Genomic DNA, 23,614 nt, shown 5'->3' with positions numbered 1-23,614 from the left:
AACTATTAAATAGTTACTACAACTATTTTAAAATAATTTTAATTAATTTAAATATTTTTGATCAAGTTGATAAAAATTATTTAATATAATACTATTCAAAGTTTATGATTTAAAATATATGAAAAATTAATTATTTAATTAATATTTTAAATTCTAAATTATAAATTCTAAACACTAATATATCAAAAATATTCTTTATCAACTTAATCAAAATTATTTAAATTTTATCAAAATTATTTTATATTAATTAAAATTATTTAAAAATAATTATATTAATTATTTAGTAGCTGTTATAACTTGTATAAACTACTTAAATAAATACTACAATACTATAATAATATTATATTAAGTGTTACATGTTGTAATAATTATCTAATAACTTTTATATGTTATAATAGTTAGTTAGAAATATTACAATAACACCTAAATAAAAATATTCTCAAAGATAAATATTTGTTGAGAGTGTTCTTCTAACTTTTTTTATTTTTGAAAAATAGACTTGGTCTAGATGATTTAAAGGGGCTCTTTTAGTTTTTACCCATTTATATATCTCGAAATGAATATGGGAAGGTGGTGTAAAAAAACATTATAAGTATTAAATTATGAATAAAATATTATTCTAATAAATATTTTTTTAAAAAAGAAGTGTTTATTTGAAGCTTTTTAAAAATATTTTTTTACTAAATTTATATATCTCAAAATGAATATTTTTATTTATTTATTTTTAATATGAAAGATTTATTTTGAAATTAAAAGAAAAAAAGGGGAGGTCGGTGTAAGATATCCCTCCTCCTCCAAAATTTGAGTCATCACTTATAGAAATTGCGCAAGATAGTTAATTTTGGTTGGAGGTGTAAATGTTGCCAGCATTAGTATTTCCCTCCCTGTTCTCAAACATTGCCCTCGAACGCCGCGACCAAAGTACTGCCGCGGGAACAAGCGAAACTGTACGTCTCCCATCCAGTCACCCTCCTCCTCCTCCTCTCTCCTCCTCTCCTCCTCCTCCTCCTCCGCCTTCATCAGCTCCCTCTCTTCTCCGAACGCCACGATATACAACTATCACGAGGAAGGAAGGAAAGAAGGAAGCTCGTGGAAGAAATATAATGAAGGAATCGCACGCACTGGCCTCCTTCCGTCGTCTTCTTCCTGACTTCCTCGACGTTCGTTTCGGAGAGGAGGAGGAGGAGGAGGAGGAGAGCCGGTCTTGTGGGGATCTGACTGGTGGCCGGATGTCGGACGCCTGCTCATAATGATGGGACGTCGTCTCCTCGGCTTCGCCCTTTTATCTACTGTTCCTTCCACTATTCCGCCATAAAGGACCGTGCCACCACGTGCGCCCTCTCTCTCTCTCAATCTATCGCTCTGTTCCTCTTCGTCCACCACTAGACTGCTCTGCTGCAGCAGCGTGCAGGGCGAACAGCCAGCGGGCTTCTGCCCAGCTCCCTCTCTTCCTCCGAGTAAAAGCTTAAAATAAGGCCCTTTTGGTGTCTATCTTTTAGTAAGACTGGAATAAAGAATTAGTTGCGCAGCTCGTTTAAGTGTAATTTATGGTTAGGAATCGATCAGATGGCTCGCTTTTTCTTCTGCTACTGGCTACTGCTCCTGCCGCTGTCTTTGTTTTGTTCCTGAATCTTGATCCGCTGCAGGCGGAAATGGAAGCTGCAGCTGCTCTTCTCCTTTCTTCTTCTTCCTCAGATCGGCTGCGACGCTTCTTGCTTCACGCTTTGTTTTTTGGCTTGACGGCCGTACGTCGCCGTCGCCGTCGACGTCGCTAATTGCAAGTGTAATATATATTCCTTCTGCTGTTTACAGTCGATCGGTTGATTTCTTTGAGCTTAAAAAAGGGGTGGAGTCTGATCGTCCGGGAGCGATGGAAGATCTGTTCTGCATACACCCGGGGATCTTGCAGAGCGCCGGGCACGGCGGCGGGGAGGGGACGGCGATGGGGTCGCTGGCCAGCGAGGCGTCGGAAGTGACGGGCAGCAGCGCCGCCGGCTCCGATCTGACGGACATGCTCAAGGCCCAAATCGCGAGTCACCCTCGCTACCCTGCTCTTCTGTCCGCCTACCTCGACTGCCGCAAGGTTCGACTGCGACCCTGCACCATCACGCAAAGTCTCAGTTTCTTCTCGCTTAGCTTCGAACTGATTCAGGTCGGCGCGCCGCCGGAAGTCGCGACGCTGCTGGAGGACATCGAGAGCGAGAGGCGCTCCAGCGCGACCTGTACCGGCGAAATCGGAGCCGATCCGGAGCTCGACGAGTTCATGGTACGAGCCAACAGTTTCCTTCTAGCTCCTAGCTATTTCCCATAGCCCTCGTAGCTTTCCATCACTTCAATTGATAAGCCATGACGTCTCTCTCTCTCTCTCTCTCTCTCTCTCTCTGCATAAAGGTGCACACCATACTCAAATACATACCTACAGGAATCATATTGCTTAGTGCTGCTGTGCTACAAGGAGAACCTCTCCAAGCCCTTTGAAGAAGTCTCATCATTCCTCAACCACATCGGCGCGCAGCTCGCCGCTCTGTGCCCTTCGTCGTCCATACCCGACGCCGCCATGAACATGGCTCTACCTCCAGGTACCTTAATGATCTCTCTGCTATAAATTAAAGAAAGTTTATTGCAAATAAAGAATAATAGTCCGTAATGAGCAGTCAAATCGCGTCCATGCAACTGGCGTGCAGCTATGTAGCTGCTGTGTCAGAAAGTGGTGGTGGCATAGGCGATCAGTCGGACGTTGTACATCGCTTTCCTTCTTCTTCCTCCTCCTCCTCTTCTTCTTCTTCTTCTTCTTCCATTAACTTATATATTAGCTTAACAGTGCAATTCCTCACCCGTACTAGTCTGTACTTTGTTTTCACTTTTTTTTTCTCCTCTCAACTTCAAAACTATATAAAAGCTTACCAATAGTAATACATGTTTCACTATATTTGTCATCGTTTGTCTTATTATTGAGATTAAAAAAAACAAGATGAAGCATGTAATTAATTAGCAGTGTTGGAAAAGGAACAGTATATTTGCTAAAATTAACTTGGGCTTTAATTTTATATTCATATTTATCAACTTTGAATGCTTATCAAGTTATATAGGAACTCTTGAAGCCAATTGTGAGCTTATTGATTAGTTAGTAAGATGTTTGATGAGAGAAGTGCAACCCCTAGTAGTCTTGCTAGTTATAAAATCTCTAATTTTTTCACCATACAGAATCATCTTGAAATCGGTTGCTTCGAGCGGCCGCATTGTTATTGTTTTATTTATTATTGAATGTTTGCTTTGCTTGATTGTTTTTTAATCATAAATTGTGCATAAAGATTGATCATTTGTATATGAGTTACAGATATATTGCTAATATTGTTGGATGAATGGCTAAAGGCATATCTATTTCTTAAAATCATAGTTTGAAATGTTTTTAAATTTGCACATTGATATTAACTTTAGTCTTCGATCAAATTGTATTTTCTTGTGTATTTCAATTAACTACAATTATAAGACTTGTATGGTAGGATTGTGTAAGTTCCTTTATATGACTGGATGAGGTTATGACGACTTGCACCACTTTTAGAAGCATGTTGCCTCAAACCATGTCCTTCTATATCTAAATTGAATATCTTTGAAATATGGAACAATGTCAACCATTATGATACACAAAGTAGAAGAATAATATAAACACTAAGAAAAATAAGAGTAATTAATGAGATTCAACGTAAGCTTATATTCACAAAAGATGTTAAGTTTTTGTAATATAAGAGAAAAGTACACTAAAAATTAGATAAATTGGTGTACACACAATGCATAAGAGACCTTTTATCAATTTACCCTAACTCCTTTCTTAAAGTTTAGATCTAGTACTCTTTGGGCATTAAAAACTTGTACAATTTTTGTTTGCAAGCCTCTCGGTCTCTCATAAACTATAAATGCAACCTATGACATTTTAAAGATTAGAAATGCTCAACTAGTGAGAAATTCATGATCATCATGAAATTTCAGCGGTTACCATGTAAATAATAGTCGCAAAACCCTAAACTAGTGTTTAATTGACAACCTCAAGATAGGTGGGCCTAATTTGTAGTTGAACTCAATAATCTCCACATTAGTGGTATCTTCACCTCGGTCATATGTTATTTAGTTACTTAAGTTGAAATTCTAAGATGCTTCACTATATCTTGACCTAGTGCGTGTGCAACTGAACCACTAGATGCAACCATTCAACTATAGATAGATCCATTTGATATGTATAAGTGCAATTGTACACTAAGTGATTGTATATAATTAAAGTATTTTAATGTGTTTGACAAAGAGTTTAAGTTAGCTTTGTCTATTTTATGGGTGTGTATGAACTTTGCAAGGAATTAGTAGAAAGAACATGTAGCTTGCAGAGCTTGACTTGGTGGGACCAAGAGCATTTTGACTTAATGGCGTAGAAGACTTCTAGAGATTAGTGAAGGTAGGTATGAGATATCTGAATGACTGCACAACGAGGAGCATTGAGTAAGGTAGGTTGACAACTTTTTCAACAATCATAGAAGGTGGACTTTCTATGGCTTGCTTAGGTGTTATCATGAAAGATGACATGTAGAATGAACCAAGGGCTTATTGCATTCAAGAAATGAGTACTTGATAAGAGATGAATTCTTGGGCAAAGTAAAGTTGCAACAATAGGAAAAGATTGTAGATAGAGAGTAGGGGATGATAGTTAGTCGATTTTCTTTTGATGTTCGTATCTACAATAGAGTTAGTACGCATGGAAAATATAAATCAACACAAATATAGAACACAAACTATAAATCGATTTACATGATTGAGCAAACCTCAATAAAGGAAGAAAGCTCAAGAACAAGTGGACAAAAGAGAAAATCGAAATTGGGGAAAGTAACTCGAAATGTATATCGTCTGTATTTTCGATTTTGCCTAATAATTCTTTGAGCAAAATAGGGGATATAGGAATGCTTAGTATCTTTCTGAAATAGCATTAAAATTCATGAGAATCCTATACATGAGGAGGAAGCCTAAATAGAAGACAATTGAAGAGGATGTTGAGAATTGAAGAAAATTTAGAAACTTCACAAGTTAAGAGGAGGTTATTCAAGCTCAAACCATTGAGGATGTCATGGTGGACTCAAGATTATCTTCAACGGATGACTCACGTGAAGAAACATCCACCTCTTCAAGAAGTCAAGAGGAGAGAAAATCAATTGAGGAACAAATTTTGAAAGATTAATCTTCAAGCCCCTCATCCCAAGTTAAAAGTAAAAATTACATAATTTGTTTTGAGTGCAATCCAAGAAGGAATTACAAGAGTACGTGCCCACTCTTTCTCATCGAGAAAGAGGTAAAAGTAAACTCTAAACTTGGTGAATTTCATAGTTATTAAAGGGTGTTCACCTGGCTATGCCTAGGTACAAGGCGTAGTTAGGCAAGCCTCTTGCCTCTGGCTGCCTTAAGCACACACCTTGTGAGAGGTGACAAGCATGCGCGAGGCTCGATTTTTCTCGCCTCATTGAAGCGAGATGTATAAGCCCAAAAAAACTTTTTAAAGCCCAACCCAAACCTTTAATTATCTTTTAATTGATTACGTAGTATGATATTTATTTCTCTGCTTGTGAATGAAACTAGAGTGATTTAGAACATATAAGTATAAATATTTAAGGAAATATTAAATAAATTTATAAAAAATAAAATTAAAACAATTTTTTATTTTGTGTGAAGCTTCATTCCAAATGAAATAGGTTTAAGCAAAAAAGACTAAATGATTTAGTTTTTATTAAGTATAATAGGACTTTGAGATGTCGATATGATATGTGTGACATTGTAGATCCTATTTCTTTGGATGAGATAGATAATAGCAATGAATGGTTGATTGGGGGGGGTGGGATTGAATGATAACACTGGTGAAGAAAATGATTTAGTATTTGATGATGACAATTTGACTTGGAGTGAAGTTGCACGAGCTTTTGGTGGTGGTGAAGATGCCTATGGTATCAGATCTTGAGCTTCATCTTCAAAAGAAGTAAGGGCAACTACATCAAAAGGAATTAAGAGAAGATCTTCGACAAGTCAATTTATTGATGAAGAGGAAGAAATCAATCTTGAGAAAACCGCTGAAGATTCAGCTATATAAATCTAAAGCATCTAAATCTAAAACATCTAGCGATGATGATAATGATTTAGATATTTGAAAAAAATTTCTTTAATTTGAGTTATGCGTATAACATATTTATTTGCTATGAATTTTATATTTACATTATTGTTTAATATTTTATGGACTATAATTTTGTTAATGAAATTTTTTGACAAAAACTCTTTATATGTATTTGAATTATAAAAATATATATTCAGAGCGCCTCACTTGGGTAAAACATGTGTCTCATTTTACGTCGTGCGACTAAGGTCCTATAGTACCTATGCGCTTTTGGGCGCCTACGTCTTAAATAACTATGGTGAATTTGATTTGGTCACTAACCCAAATTGTAGGAAGAAAGAAGTGAAGAAAAATCATATTGTATACTTGTCAAGAAAGGGTTCCTAAATGTCCAATGAGGAAAGTAGCGAAGAAGACAAGAAGGGAATGGAAGACACTTTGGGCCTGAGTCAAGAGGGTTCCTTATTTGAATTTTAATGCTAATTTAATTTTTCCCATGCATAAGAGTAACTCATATCTTAATTTACGAATGCATAATCTTCAACTATCATGATAGATTTAGAGTTAGAATGCACGATAAGTGTTGGGGCGTAGCGGTAGCCTTCATGATAAAGTCACCTTAGGAAGATCGGGATAAAGTTCATACGGTACAAAATACCTAGTTAACTGTGTTGACCCTAGCTTAGTTTGGGTGCTAATCATTAGCCTTTAGAGAATCCTAGAATGATCAACCATTGCGAATTGAATTTACATTTTTGTATTGAGAAACTTGTAACAAAAGTGAGATATTAGAATGATACTCACAATAAATTTATTCATGGAACTTTTTGAAAAGCTAGGTCAAATTTAAAAATTATTATGATTTCTCAAGGAAATTAATTTTCTAACTTAAATTTGGCATGGAACAAACGTGTTTATAAAATTTCACATTTTTTGAAGTTCTCCACGATTTATAGTAAAATTCTAAATATTGGCACACATTACATCAACTTATGTTTAAACGTTACTCTTGCTCTTGACAACAAGGTTATAAGCACAATTAAGAGAACATAAAACACAAGAAAAATTCGTTTACAGCTAGCACGTAGGTTTAGCAACTCCTATGCTCCTAATCCACGACATATGATCTGTTAGTGGATTACTCCAAGAAAGCACTAATATCATTCTCCTTCTCAATTTGACTATTGAAGGTTGAGAAATCACTTACAAGCTCAAGGATTAATAGGTTCACAGGAAAGGAATAAAAATCAGCTCTATTTTGCCGGTCCTAGAAGTTTCCATCACTTCTTTTATAACATTCAAATCTTTGTTGCAAGTCTACCTATCGTACAACAGATGACTGATCCTCGCGATCGTATCATATAGTAATCGCATCACAATCCTTTTTTGCTTTCCACATCGGCCACCAATCGATTGGTAACTTACAATGAGTCCATTAGTCAACTGAAATCATTAGTCAACGCCTTAGTCAACCATGAATAGAATCATTTTATTCGTTGGCTCTTTAGACCCAGTCGATTACACCGGTCTACTAATCTTCCAATCGACTAAAATGCACATCAGTCGACTCTTCCTAATCATAATTCTTAGGTTATCACAACTTTAAGGTTTCAATTGAATTAATTTAGGATATTTGGTTCCCAATCACTAGTTGACTATTGCCTACTATTGATCTTGACTATAAGGTCGAGTTTGTCTACGTTGAGTTCTATCCTCATCCTAGGAATATAGGTCTCTCAACTCACAATTCTCTGGAGACTTACCATCACATTTTCATTTTGCCCCTTGGCTATCTCCCATCGACTTATTTGGTCCTCGGTTGCACTTGAGCCCTCGACTTTTTTGTATGACATCCTTATGCCTTGAGCTCAACAATTATTGTCCTTGTTGCCTCGATGCTTCTCTATTCCTTGGCAATATTCTTTAATCTTTACGGACCTTGAGTAATCAAACTGTCAAGTTGGTCATGCTAGGCCAATACACCAGAGCTGCTCCAACACCACTTTAGTCCTGCTCATCCTACGATCCTTCGGATGTCCCATACAATGGATCTCCAAACCACTGAGTATGCCACCTTGGTTATGCCAAGCAAACATCCAACACTCGACCGTGTCGAGCCATGAGCTCTCCAAGCTCCGTATATTTTCATATAAGTCCTTGTACACTTAAACACATACATTAAATTTATAGGGCAATGTCTAATTTAAACCCTTTGTCTAAACATCAAAATCCACAGTCATATCAATCACTTGGGGCACGATTTACACTATCCTTTTTAATGTTTCCAGTTAAGGAAACCAACAACAACAATAATATGCTTATGGATATGTACATTAAGGCTCCCCTTACACATAAGCTTCTCCTAGAATTAGGAATTTTCCAAAATGCACAAGGTTCCTATTACTTTTTCTCTCTTCTCCCTCTAATTTTAAATAAGGTTACTCCTCATCCCAACATAGGAGAGAATAATGCTTCCCACTTGAACCTTTTCTCTACTTCCTCCTTTATCGCACATAAAATGGATGCACCAATAATATCCTAACTATTGGTCTCATGCATCTACAATGGCTCTCTACTTATATTCAAAATCGCCATTGGTCCATACATGAATACCAAGTCCTATAGCTATTTCCTTAAGCTGAAACCCCATATTCATTTTTCCAGCACAATCCTAGTCGACTGAAATTCATTTTTAGTCAACATATTCATGTCTTAGCCAAAGTATCAATTGACTTTTTATCTTTCCAGTTGACTCATTTTGGAAGTTTTTTAAAATCTCACTCGAGCCATTTTTAGAAATGCACCAAAAATTCTATAAATCTCTAAAAATTTCTGAAATTTACATAGATGCTTGTCTAATCCAAGGCTACTTGCGAAAAATGAATTTTCTCCAAAACTCCTTACCAATCTCATACCTAAAACTAGCTAAATGGTTTAAATAAATGTTGACCTAAAATCATCATAGTTTTGATTCCCATTTATTGCATTTGCTAAACTCAAACTGAATTTGCACCCCTTGCATTGGTTTATTTGGCATCCCATGCAATTGAATCTGAATTTCATCTTCTTGAACATTTTCCACACGGTTCATGTCCCCTTAATGTGCTCATTTTTAGGGGTTAAGATTCCCATTCATCTTAGATCCCTTTGGCAAGCATCCTTATCTTAGGATACAAAAATCATGGATCCTAACTTGGCACATGGAGCGTCCCCTAGAGAATGCAACCTTTGACACCCTTCTAGGCCCAAATGCCACCATGACATGGTTCATCCTAGATGGCTTCCGCATACCATAATCGAATGGTACACTATGATTGGATGGATTTTCGACTTTTGTCTTCCTAGCATGAGATGATAATTAGTATCCCAAACCTAATCAATTATTTTTTTGGTCCTTTGCCTTTCTAACCTTTGACCTCAAAGCTAAGTTTTCAATTCTAGGTTCATAATCCTATTTGGACTTCCTAGACTTAGGTATATGTTTCCCCTTTTTGGGTTGCCCTTGTAGGTACTTGAATAACCCTCCTAACCTTAGGCATTGTAGTCCTATCATGAACCTTAGACCTAGAGTTATCATATAGGTTAACCTTAGTCATGATATTTAAAATTAAAATTTTACATAGGTAAATAAAATATGATTATTTTTACTGTGCATGGAATATAAATTTGCATTTGCATTTATCTTTGGAGCCCCCCTCTTGATTTGTCTTCAATTTTCTTCCACTTCGCTTCTGTTTTTTTTTCATTTCCCCCTTCTTTGGGTATTGCGCATGACCACGACCTCTCTCCCCACATGTGAAGCAGACAATATGGTTCTTCTTGTTTACCTCCTTCCTACATTTTAGGTTAGATGAAATATTACACAATTATTTACCTTTTTACCTCTTTCTTCATGAATGGACATTCATTTTTGTAGTACCCCTTTCAATTGTACCCAAAACATACAATATGCTACTAGTTCTTCTTTTGGGTGGAGCTACATAGGTGGATGACTTGAGTTTCCAAATTCTCCTTAGTCAAATTTTTCTCTCATATCTTGAAGAGGTGGATGACTCTCCACTCGATTCATCCAATACAGAGGGTCCTCATTGATTTCTTCAACTTGTGCACTTTAAACTTCCTCTTTTTCGTGTGGAATTTTTCTTTAAATTCTTCCTCCACAACCTCTTCAGCCTTTTCTCCTTCTTGAACTTTCTCCCTTTGAATTGACTTTTATGAAATTCAATGACTTTTTGTCAAAGCTCCTTGGCATCTTTGTATGCTTCTATTTAACTCAAAATGTGGTAAGCTAAAATCAAAAGAGTTGACTTTTTCTTTTTTGTTACCTCTACTATCCACTTCTTTTGAAGAGTTCTCCTTATTTTTCAGAATCTCCTAGCCGCACTTCATGGCTAAAGCTATGTCGAAGTCGATGTCTAACCATGTTTCCATTCTTTTTCTCCATATCCAAAACTTCTCCTTGTGTGGTGGAAACTTGAATTGCATCCTCTAGTTTTTGCTTAATTAGCAATTGAGCCTCTTGAAGTGATATGCTCTAATACCACTTGCGAGTGATCTACCTACTCTTGCTCTTGATAACAAGTTTACAAGCATACTTAACGTGGCAGAAAACACAAATAAATATGTGGCATTTAACATGGTTCGTATCTCTAGGCTCCTATTCTATGACCTATGATCCACCCTGGAGGGCACCACAATGATCCATGTGAAAAATAACAATATACGTATAATCCCTTCCAGTTATAACTAAGAGTTATACCTTTGTTGTATGCCGTTAGCGTATCTCACTAGTCCTTGGTTCGCCGGATGTCTACACGATCAGAATGGCCGTGCCTTTAATAGTATTCACACGATCTCGATCTCGGAGATGAACCACCTTAGTTGTGCTAGAAACTTGGAATGGTTCACACGACAAGAGGATGATTATGTGTTTCACTCACTCTCATTCAAAATTGCAAGAAGCCTTTTTGTATTCATCTAATGAATACAAAGGATCTTTGTCCCTTGAACTTCCCCTTCTTTAATGCCCATGAATCACAATGAATCTCAAAAACTCTTGGTATTCTTTTTGGCTCTTCATCTTCTATTCATCCAATAAATAGAATGTCTCTTGGCCTTTCTCTTTAATAATATTTTATTAAACCTTTTAATGAACATTATCCATTATTAAGTGGTTGAGTCTAATCTAAATGAGTCTAACTCGGATTAAACTCAATCCCATAATCCAATTGGATTCATTTGAGTTTAACTTAATTAATTCAATTTCGGATCGCATTTTAGTCAAATTAAAATCAACTTATTTCTGAAACATCGTGTTCTTTGTGTGTGATCCAATAGGTTCTTGTAACACAATGTATCTAAACCGCTTTAGGCACAAATAATGAGCGATATTTAGTAATGCATCATTGCTACTCAAGTGACGAGAAAGTCGAGATCCGACTTAACTATTTCCGTGTCTATTATAATGTATAACTTTGTCCTTCTATCCTCGATATCAAGATTGATCGATGAGGCATAGAACTGTGTTATCCTCTTATCAATCTTTGTGTTTCTCGATCTTCGAGTAGACTCAAGCAAATGAGCTCAATATCTCATATTGACTCATTTGAGCATGACTATGCGTTCTAGTAGTCCTTACTCGATCAAGGGGTCACAGATATCACTCCCATCATATGAGAGGGATAGATCCCATCGACATCACTCACATCCCTTTACATAATTTATTGCATATCCAGTGATCGACTTTATAGTCCACCCTATTACGGATGATGTTTGACGATACCAAAATATACAATTCCTTATGTAAGGAACCATAATGACTTCAGGTCTAAGGATTATTCATACCAGTAGTTACTATGAGAGTTTATTATACTCATTTAACGATCTATGAAACTTTCTCATGGCAGATCAATTCAGTATATATTCTCCAATATATACCCATGTGTCGACGTGATATCCCATATCCATAACTTGTGAGATCATGTCATCAATTGACCTACATATTAATCTCAACGCATTAATATTGTCATTGTATATTAATGTTTGACTAGGAATAGTTAAGAGTAGTGTTCTCTATATCTCACTATCAATTCAACCAATTGATATGATATAGATTAGAACTTACTACTCGAGAACATTATTATACTTATTTATTTGGCACAAACATGAAGTAAATATAATAATCAAAACTTTATCTTTATTAATAAAATATGATACAAAAAGTTTCCTAGTCAATCATCTCATGATTGATTTTAGGGTTAACACTAACATCACTATCTTTCTCCTCATCCAACTACCGGAGGTGGTGAAATTTCTTATATGCTTGAGGATTACAAGGTTATAAGAAAGGAAAAGCTTTTAGAATAGAATGCTTCTACAAGGGTTTAGCCAATTTTTTCCCTGCCTTAGAAGTTACTGCCGCTCCTTTTATAACCTTCACATCTTTGTTGTAAATCACCCTATCACCTAACAGTCGACTAATTTGTTGTCATCAATCAATTGATGCTCTTAATCTGATTATTATCACGCAGCAATAACTCTTTTTTTACTTTCCCTATCGGCCATTAGGCAATCGGTAACTTACTATTAATCGACTGATGTCATTATCTGACTCCTTAGTTGACTTAACCACAAATAAAATGCATCATTTTGTTTGTTGGTTCCTTTAGCCCAATTGACTACATCAGTCACCAGTTGATTAATCCTCCCAAAATTCACATCGATCAACTGCTCTAAACCGTAAACACTAGTTTACCACAAGGGCGTTGGTTTGTAGTTCACACTCTGATTCATCAATCGATTCCATTTGGGGTATTGTATTCTAGTTGTTAATCGAATGTTGTTCATTAACAGTTGATTGTTAATCGCTAGTTCACTCACCTCTAAGGTCGAGCCTATATATATTTGAGTTTTACCCTTATTTCCATGTGTACAGATCACTAATAGTCATAGTTCCCTATAGACATATTATCACTATTGACAATTTCTTGTTATGTGACATATTATCGCTACTTAACTTCGCTCATTGACAATTTCTTGTTATGTTATTCGGTCCTTTGGATGTGCAAGAGCCCGTGGTGTTGGGATTGATGGAGTGGCTAGAGGGGGTGAATAATCTTTTTCAATTGACACTCTGGTTACATCCTCACCTAGGTTGAATCTGTGCTATGTCAAGAAACCGTCGTCTCAAACTTTCTCATCTACCTAGTGCTTGTCAACCTTGACTCACTAGGATTTTACCTTCCTTGAGACTTCTCATCTCTGGGGCTTCACTCATGCCTAGGATCCAATCGACCTTAGCTTACCCAGACTTCCCTTTACTTAGAGTTCACTTCTCTATGATTTCAACTATTTAAAGTTCACTCTACTATTTTCATGTATGCCTAGATTCACTCCATGATTTCTACATTACATGGCATCCAGTCAATCTTGGGACTTCACTAATGTCGCTAATGTCAAATATATGGTTCTTCTTAATTTTTTATACATCGTCAACCTCCCTGTGTTTTGTCCTTGTGGATCTAAGTATTTTTATCACAATATTGATTGGACTTTCACTTATGGTTCATAAGACCCACAAGGATTTCCTCTGTCAGGTATCCAGTCCTTCCACCCTTCCTAACCCTATGAGCCATCGTCAACCTCCCTAGTGTTTTGTCCTTGTGATCTACTTGGACTTCCTCTATTAACATTTTGTAGAATTTTTATCACAACATTGATTGGACTTTCACTTTGGTTCAGTTAAGTTTGACCCACTTAGATTTTCTTCTTGTCGACACTAGTTATAATTTTACCACTGTCAGCACTTGTTGGACATTCGCATCGGCTAACTTCCTCATTGAACTTTCCAATTACTATCTGATCCAGTTGACCCATTTAGTCTTCTTCCGTAATCAAGTAATAGGTAAACCTTCATCCATTTGACATAATAAAAAAATAGATTGGTTAAACCTTAAAACTCAAGTCTTGGTCAATATGAACATGGGTTAATTAGCTTAACACTCGGCTTCTCCACATGTCATCATTCATCCCTTCATCTATGGAATTCACCTCCATCATTTGTCATCTTCATTGCCTTGATGTTTTTCATTGTGCAATCCTTCGATCTATCTCATGCAATCTTCTTCGATCTCTACATACCTCGAGTTGCCAACCTAATTGCATGTGTTAGGTCAATGCTCCTCTAACATCACCTAGTGCTTCTTGTCCTACGGTCCCTAGGATGTTGTATCATTCTTCTTCGATCTCAATGGATCTCCAATTAACTGACCGTGCCACCTTGGCCATGTTAAGCAAACATGACCTTGTTAAGTCATGAGCTCTCCAAGCTTCATGTGCATTCCTGCACATTCGAACACACACATCAAATACATAGGTTAATATTTAATTTAAACTTTTTGCCCAAATATTAAAATCTAGTATCACACTAGACTTTGACTTGAGACACAATTATATCAACACTTAATTGAAGGATGTAGGATTAAGTTTTAATTTTACATTCATTGCATTTTAGCATTTTTTTCTTTTGTATATTTCTATAAATGACTGTCTTGTTGGAACATGCATGCCCCAAGTGGTTTAGTGCAACAATCAATTTTGATGTTTTGATGTTTTAGCAACTAGTTTAAGTTTGACCTTGCATGTTTGATACCCTGACCTTGCATGTTTGATACCCAGTGGCTTAAGGTCCGTGGAAATCAAAAAATGGTAGTATGAGACACTTGAGGAATCACAAGACGAGAACGATTGGAAGCAGTTGTGCTTGTGAAGCAGATTAAGTGGAGAGAGAAGGATGGAGTGGAGAGGGAGCCTCGGGTTTAGTGCATACAAGGGATGAGAAGCTTAATGTGAGATGGTTAGAGGTGCACTGTGTAAGTAGACAAGAATGATATGGGAAGGGAGTTGAAGGCTCGATGCATCTATGGGATGAGAAACTTGACAAGAGAAGGTTTCGTGATGTAAGACAGTTGTTATGAGTTGAGAGCAAATATACTCGAATGAGGGTAGATTTCAATCTAGGCAAACTCGACCATTAAATGGGTCGTAGTCGACATTCCAATCCAATAGATGTTTGAGTCGAATAGGTGGTCAATTCAAAATTAACAAAAAAGTATTTTCTATTGACGAATTTACTATTGCTTATGAGTAGTCAATTATTGTAGGTTGGATGAAGTAGTCATTAATGGAGACGAAGGATTGGTGGATATGATAAGTTGGCTGCGAACCCTAGATGAAGTAGTCATTGAGTCATTTGAGGAAAAGAAACATCAAAAATGGTCGCAAGCTACTAGAATCGGTTTGGATTAGTCAATTAATGGTGTCAATGAAATAATTTGTGGAAGAGACTATATTAAGGGTTTTAGAGGCCATAAGGCCACATATTAATCATATTTTTTATGCTAATATTTTTGTCTTTATTTTGTGCTTTCTTATTGAATTTAAGAATTTTGTTAGAAACCTCGTCTTACCTTTGGACGATCCATAAGAGGTTTCTTCACCTCCGATGTTTAATCAAAAAGGAGAAAGTATAATGGATTTTGGGAGTTATACACTAAAGGGATGATAGGTCGTCGTGGTATAGAACTTTGGGGGTTGTCGAACCATGTAAACGCTTGCATTTATGGTATGTGGTTGTGCTTGTCATTTTTCGTTACTAATTTGTGTTGGGATTGTAGTAAGAGAATAGATATTTTATTTGCAAGCATGAAAGGTGTTCTCTCCATCTACCAACTATCCAGTATAACCACACGTACCAGCAAGATCAACAGTTCAACTCTCTTTTTGAATTCGTAAAATAGTGGATTGATCTCACCTATCACTCAATTGATTCTCGAATAAAAACATTATCTTCATTCACATTTCAGCTTGAGTTAAGTAGCTTGTCGACTCAACCATCAATCGACTAAAATCTTCACCCTAGTTACTCTAATTGAGTTATTGTCATGTTAAGAGACCTTATGTTACTTTGACTCCCTCGTTTACCTAGCATAAGTCGACCTCGACGACTTATGAGGGCTTTCAATGCTTAGAGATTTGTGTTTTCAAGATTTCATTCTTTGCGTAGTATCAATTAATCTTATCTCCTCGAGACTTCCGGTTGCATAGCCGAAGACCAATGTTGGCCTACTAGAACATATACTTGCCTAGTGGCCACTCTTGCCTAGTGGTCACCCGGTTAGAATTTCCACTTGCTTGGATGTTTGACAACTAATTAACCTTCACCTACCAACCACTTATTCACCCTTGAGCTACTTTGACGTTGGTTGCCTGTCGAACACTTTCACTGTTAACACTTGTTGAAATTTCTACTACTTAGTTCCCTGTATCTATTGGACTTTCCATTGCCAATTGCATGTTGGACTTTCTATTGCTGACTACCTGTTGGATATTCCACGTGCTAATTCCCTATTAGAGTTTCCACTTACGATTTGACTTTCCACCTACCAACTACTTGATTGACTTTCGTACTTCCAACTTCAGTTCGACTTTCTTCTGCCAACACTTATTAAACTTTCTGTCTGTCAACACTTTTTTGGACTTTTTATATGTTAACACTCGATCAATTTTCTCATTGCTAATTCTGTGTTGGACTTTTATTTTTGTCAAATGTCTAGTCGACCTCGATCCATGTTGCTAAATGTTTAGTTGACTTCAAACCATTTGGACGGTCTAAATATTCAATATCTAGCTAATCTTGACATATTGGCCTAATTTAAACTCACTTCAATTGTATTATCCACAATATGATTGCACCAACATATTGCCCAAATATCAAAACACAATTCTTGGTCTACATACTAGAATTCGATTTGTTTGGTTGCAGTTGATCATTCAATCAATTAGAGATTGATACTAGTCGACTGGTATGTTGAGTCATCTAGAGAATCAATTTACGATATTTGGCACGCAAATAGAAGAATTCTATAGGGAATGAAATCAAATAAAAATAGCTTTTGTAAGTTACGGTAGGATGAGCCATTGTATTTCTACTATAATGATAGATCAAGAGATATCATGCAATCCTAAAATATATTGTAATATTATTGAAAATGTCCCTAGTCATGGTGATGCTGAGAATAGGATATCAACTTTAGGCTACATAACTTTTCAGGTTACATGTGCTATGTTTATGCTGTATGATAGCCAAAGAGGATCTCACACCTAGAGACAGGTTAATGCTTATTAGGATCGTTGATTCTATAGGGAATGATATCTCGAGATGAGTTTTGATATTTGGACAAAGGTTTTACTTAAATTATGTGATGCTTGTTAATGAGGTATGTCAAGTGTGTAGAGCATAGAGGATAACATTACTCATTCGAATAGCTTCTAGTCGAAATCAGCCGACTCAACTCTCCAATACTCGACTCAAATCCCTATAAGAAAACCTTATTTGCTCACGACTCTATTCAATTGACTAAGTTTGCATTCAGTTGATTGAGTTGAATAAGATCATAATAATCTTATCCGCTAACAATATTTATCATTAGTTGACTCCATGAAGGTCTAGTCAACTCAAATCATGTTTAGTCAATTAGTGCATATTATAGTCGACTAAGATAGCCAATACAACAAGCTTATCTTATTCAACAATCACATGTCGACTCAACTATCATTCTAGTTGACTCAATTAAATGGAAAGTCTTTGCTCAAGCATAGGATTTTAATTGACCATGTAATAGTGAACACGATCTTCGATTTTGCTCAATTAACATCTTGTAAACTCTCGTGATATTCCAAGAAAGCTCATGCTTAGACTACGATAGAGAACTCATGATCTTGTCGAAGGCTCTATCATGCCTATTTAATCCGGAATCATGAACCAAAAAATACAACTCATTGTTGATTGTCTTTTATTTGACGAGAGTTCACATTTCATTTGGTCCTCCATCTCTCGGATGCACCAAGCTCACAACTGCACATGCTATCCTTCATTGTCACCTATGAAGCCTATCTCTTGTGACTATTGTAAAAGCTATCAAACCAATTCCAATCTCCTCGTCACATGGTCCCTCGAATGTCCCATATTATTTTTATCCAAACTACAACAAACCTCTTTAACCTTGAGCTGAACTAACGTGATCATGCCAAGTCAACATCACAATTTGATCTCGTTGAGTCAAAATTTACAAACTTCATGTGCATATTTACTAAGTCCCTATAAACACCACATGAGCACGTATCACTAATATTGGAAAAACCCTAAATTAAAACTCTTTGTCAAACATATTAAAACATGCTACAAATATAACCACTTAGGGTATGATTGCACCAACAATATCGAGGTGTGCATATTGGAAATAACCCATTGAACTTGAATTGCCATGAGAACTTATTTAAGAAGTTACCTAGTGTCAGTGGGGCTCTTACATGTGAAATTGTTGTTATGCTTGAAGATACTACTCATCTCATTAGTGTTTGTTGGGTGGTCTCTTGAAAGGATGTAGTGTACACTTGTTGTTAGGTATCTAGCATATCTTATAGAGGTGGAGGGAGGAACAAGTAGAGTAGTTATTACTTACGGTAAAAAAGATAAATATTTCACAAGATTGATTGGATCAATGACCATTTACATTAAACTTATGCATAGTAAAATCTATTTGCGAAAGATTTCCAAGTTGATTGTTTTCAATCTCACGGTGGATTATGGTTGTATCAATTAAACACTTAATGTATCTTAGTAGGACAAATATCTAACTCCTAGCAGCATATTGTCATATAAGATAATAAAATGGTTATGTTGTATCTTTTTGAAAACTACCATGGGCAAGCTTAATGCCTTGATAAAGACTCGTCAACCTTTGTGTATCCAAAATGTGCAATTAAAAAGTATCATTACTTAGATTACAATATAATCTTTTTGCATGCAAGTATGGAATTTGAGAAAAAATAATAAATAATTAAATATTAATTATAAGATCAATTAAATTGTAATTTAGGTATTCAACTCTTGAAATTGGCTAATCATGGAGGTGATTGGCTCGATTCCATAGAAGTTTTCCTCCGATCACTAAGTTAAATCCGGGAAGCGCAGATGAGTTCTAGCGGAATGCCTAATATCATAAGTGGTTCGAGCACCACGAATGTATGAGGTGCTTGCATAGGAATTAAACCTCATTGCACGGGAGTCCGTTCTATCACTTACCATCACACTGTGCTCTTGGGGACTATAAGATCAATTAAATTGATTATATAATTAAGTGTTAATTATGTTGATTAATAATTTTGATAAACAAGTTAGGCCACCTTGTTGTAGGCCTTTCAACGATAGATCCTCGATCTCATGATTGTATTGACAGCCACTCAACTCTCTTGCCCTAGAATGTCCACTAAGCTCCTCCAAAGATCCAACACCCATTCTATATTCTCTAAGCCATTGAACATAATGAAACGTGATCATATAGAGTCAACCCGCTTCATGAGCTCCCGAAGTACTATGCCAAATCCCTGCATACTTGATGCAAACATAAAAAACACATGTAAAATGACTTAAATTGTTTGTCAAACACATTGAAATGATTCTTTGTCTTTTAAGTTAGGAAATAAAAATAATAAGTGATGAAGCAATTGGAAACTCAGCTCTCCCTCAAGCAAAGCTCTCCTTGATCCTATCATCGAATGATTCTTTTTTATTTGGGTGAGAGCTTTACTAACTCAAACCTCGGATATACCCTTTTTCAACTATAACTCCTCCAACTCCTTGAGTGTCATGATATACAACCTTGGAGATACAAACTGTGCTAGGCATTAAATCTATAACAAACTCAAACAAATGCTTGGTTGAGAAACATGTTTGGCTATTACCTACAAATTTGAACCTGTGAAAGATGAAGTGAGCTAAAATTCTCTGAACCTTGCTAGTAGATAATGAGCCTATACGATGAGATAAGCGATTGATGGCTTCTCAAAATCAAGAATGGATTCTTTGAATTGTTAGTCAGTCCTCAACCTACTCTTAGATGAATCATAAGAGATTGTTGAAAGATTGAGGCGGAGCATGCCCACCCTAATTTATAGTGAAAATAAGAATGAAAAGAGAGTAGGACCATCTTCCCGTAGATTCCTTAGGAGGAAATTTTAGGATGGTGAGGAAGAGAAATAAATAATTAGGAACTAGTTTTGCTACTTTCTTATAAAACATTTTAGCCCAAATGTGCAAAGGGCCTTTTAGTTAAAACATTAACTGGCTCCGTCTTTTGGCAATAGGCGACATCTATGTAGGCCTCCTAAAAAGTACTTTGCTACATTGTTTAAATGTCGCATTGATGTCATATCATCTTTTTTAATGGAGATGGAACATTTACATGAGATTATACTAGATTTGAGAAAACAAAAATGATTGTGTTATCTTTTTTTTTTTAAAACCAATTTCAAAAAATAAACAATACTTCCTTTTTCTTCATCTCCTAATAATGGCGGGTAAGCATTCTTGCACAATTACTATCCTTTTATAAAATTCAAACAAGGTTTCGTTTATTATCTCAGAAACTTGACTACCATGCTAAATGTATTAATATGCTGGTACATGCGATGCTAAGCAAACTTGGACTTGATTTGCACATAGCTAAGTGAACACAAGCCACCCGCAAATATTTGTGCTAATTCATTCAAGTCATCAGGTTCTCCAACAAGAATTTTTCATCATCTACCATGCATACCCTTTAACAATTTCTTTCTTAGACAATTCTCATTAATGCCACTTCGTATCATGTAACATCACTCTCTTCATAACTTATTGCATTAGTCTCTTTGCCCTCAACTTTGATGAAATTAGACAAGGAATAGATTGATGATATATTGTATTTACATATTGGTGTCACTAGTGTATCTTGTCTTCTCCTCTAATTTGCCGAGACCATTAGGAAACTAGATCTCCTATCGAATATGAGAATATTCAACCCTTTATAGTTAGTAAAGTTCCTTCGAAGCTTAAAATAAACCCTATGTTCCTCTTATGTGAAATCTTCCTCCCACTACAAAGTTTACTTTGTGATACCAGTTGTGAGGGTTTGATACTGGAGCTCTAGGTGACAAAAGGGAGGGATGTTTGTCGAAAAAAGTTTAGTTGGCAAAAATTGAAATGTGTGTGAAAAAGTGTAGACTAAAAATAGTTCAAATATATGAACAAGGAAATAATTATAGTATGCTTCTTTAATCTAGTTAGTAAAGTACCTTCAATGCTCCGGTGAATTTCATTATGAATTTCGCATTTTTCCTTTGTCTTGCTAGGGCTTGTTTCATTTGGGGATTGATAACTCAGCACATATATGAACAAGTAAATAATTATATTGTGCTTCTTTAATCTAGTTAGTAAAGTACCTTCGATGCTCCAGTGAATTTCATTATGAATTTCACACTTTTCCTTCATCTTGCTAGGGCTTGTTTCATTTGGGGATTGATACCTCAGCACATAACTAAGTCTTTAAATCTCGGTTCCAGATGTGGGTATAGGTAGCCACTATCTCATTGGGCTGATGAGGTAATGGCACACGTTGTGCAGGGGCTTATTCCTGTGTCAATGAGGCTTATTATGTTGGAGTTACAATTAAACCATGAGGGATTAACATGCGTTTTGGCAAATAGATCTGCATATAGGAGCTGTTCCAAGGACAAACTATTTATGCTTGGAACACTCCGGAGAAGTGCTCTCCATGTTGGCTGGGTGATCACTTTGAGGCACACGAAAAGGGCAACGACGACATGAAAGGGGGTGCCGTTCGATGGATCACTAGACCAATTACAGTGGAAGCTTGGCTCAACAAGAACAAGATGAAGTCCCCTATTTGTTGACTTTTAACCCACAAAATCTCCACCTCCATGAAATCTCCTCAGCCCAAACTCTCCACTTAATCACTATCTTAGCTCAAAACCCCTAGTCAATATCCACTTTAGCCTTACCAGCCTCCTCGAAGTGCAACTTACACCCCATCGTACCCTTCGAACTAAACACATCCCATACTGCGTGAGCTGCACACAACCAATCCAGATCAGCTGAATTCAAGATAGTTTGATCGGGCAAAACTGAAATCATCGCTGATCCCAATATAGTCAAACTCCTAACTCTTCAGCTACCTCTAGCCCACCACCCAAAGTCAAAGTCCAGGCAGGGATCAAAATCCTGCTATACTTCTGTTAAGCTAGAACACTAGAACACTCATGCCAAAGAATTCCATTTGTTTTCAGTCAATGCCAATTGGCGAGGGAGACAAGGAGAAGTGTGCTTGGCTTGAACCAAAACATAGGCGCGTCTAGAAATATTTAAAATTTCTTTCCTGTCCAAATGGCTTCACAATAACAGAGAGAGAGAGAGAGTTATAGTTTTCAATGGAATTGGTGCCTTTCTACAGCCCCAATAAGTAGTGATATTGTTTGTGTGTGTTCATGCAACTAAAGATACATCGTAAAGTGTGTGCCATTCGGTTGCTCATGTCACTCTCTATATCCTTGTATGTTTTCTGGTTGCTTCATCATCGTTCGGATACCTGTTACATGAATCATTTTTGAGTTCTCAGTTTATCTTATCTGCTTATAGTATGGTTAAGATTTATTCTTGTACCAGGAGTCTCTGAAGATGATCTAAGTTGTCGAGGTCTGGAAACGTCGGAAGGCCAGGGATGCGATCCATCCTTAGCTGGCCATGACTTGAAGGAAATGCTGCAGAAGAAGTATAGTGGCTATCTGAGTAATCTGCGCACGGAGTTTCTGAAGAAGCGCAAGAAGGGAAAACTGCCCAAGGATGCCAGAATGGTGTTGTTAGACTGGTGGAATACTCATTACCGATGGCCCTATCCGACAGTAATCTACTATACTACTACACTATATACTGTTTTGTCGGGTGACTATGATCTTGACCTCTTTGAACTGGATTTTGTAGGAAGAAGATAAGGTCAAGTTAGCTAAGAAGACAGGCCTCGAACAGAAACAGATAAACAATTGGTTTATCAACCAACGAAAACGACACTGGAAGCCTTCAGACGACATGCGCTTTGCACTGATAGAAGGCGTCAACAGCGCATCCAGTGAGACCATGTTGTGCTTTGACAAAGGCTCCATTGGTTCTGAAACAAAATAACTAGCAATCCGCGTGTTGCTGCAGAATTCCTGTAAGCTTGAATCGGCGAATTCGTGCTTTATAGTCTTTTGAATTGTTGGATGTTAGCTAGCTATCGTATGCTCTTACGAAAGATGTATAGTCTCCAAACACTATTGTATGCTTGGTAAACCAGACGATGCGCCCTTCATGGAAGGCCTCTCCCGTCTTAATTGTGTGAGCTTGCTAATCTTGTGATGTACATTGAAATCTCGAAAGCAAGAGCTATGCGAGCGGTTCATCGTGGGAATGTCAATACTTGGGAGTCCTATCTTTCGCAAGGGATCGATATCGATGATCGTATGTCTCTTACAAGTGGTTTGTTATAGATACAACAATCATATAAGATCTTAAATTAAGATTCTAAGGGATGTTCAGAACATTTT

At 36.6% G+C, this 23,614-nt stretch overlaps 1 protein-coding gene across 5 annotated transcripts; it reads left to right on the top strand.

The window, feature by feature from the left end:
* The first annotated feature begins 862 nt into the window (after positions 1 to 862).
* On the top strand, positions 863 to 23,401 carry LOC141817481 (homeobox protein knotted-1-like 1). 5 transcript variants are annotated; one of them, XM_074705122.1, is made up of 6 exons: positions 863 to 947; positions 1,813 to 2,083; positions 2,153 to 2,266; positions 2,423 to 2,579; positions 22,698 to 22,933; positions 23,013 to 23,401. In XM_074705122.1, the coding sequence occupies exons 2-6, from the start codon at positions 1,871 to 1,873 to the stop codon at positions 23,208 to 23,210; spliced, it is 918 nt and encodes a 305-aa protein (XP_074561223.1). In that variant the 5' UTR covers positions 863 to 947; positions 1,813 to 1,870; the 3' UTR covers positions 23,211 to 23,401. The 5 variants fall into 5 exon arrangements, with proteins under 5 accessions (XP_074561223.1, XP_074561224.1, XP_074561222.1 ...); XM_074705123.1 differs by lacking the exon at positions 863 to 947 and adding an exon at positions 1,125 to 1,331; XM_074705121.1 differs by lacking the exon at positions 863 to 947 and adding an exon at positions 1,354 to 1,745.
* The last annotated feature ends 213 nt before the right edge of the window (positions 23,402 to 23,614 follow it).

The sequence above is a fragment of the Curcuma longa genome, unplaced genomic scaffold, assembly GCF_044706935.1.
Source record: "Curcuma longa cultivar G26 ecotype Majalengka, Jawa Barat unplaced genomic scaffold, ITB_CL_G26_1.1 contig_20704, whole genome shotgun sequence".
NCBI classification, from domain to species: Eukaryota; Viridiplantae; Streptophyta; class Magnoliopsida; order Zingiberales; family Zingiberaceae; genus Curcuma; species Curcuma longa.
Note: the sequence above shows the minus strand (reverse complement) of the source record. Positions and strands in the feature narration are given on the sequence as shown.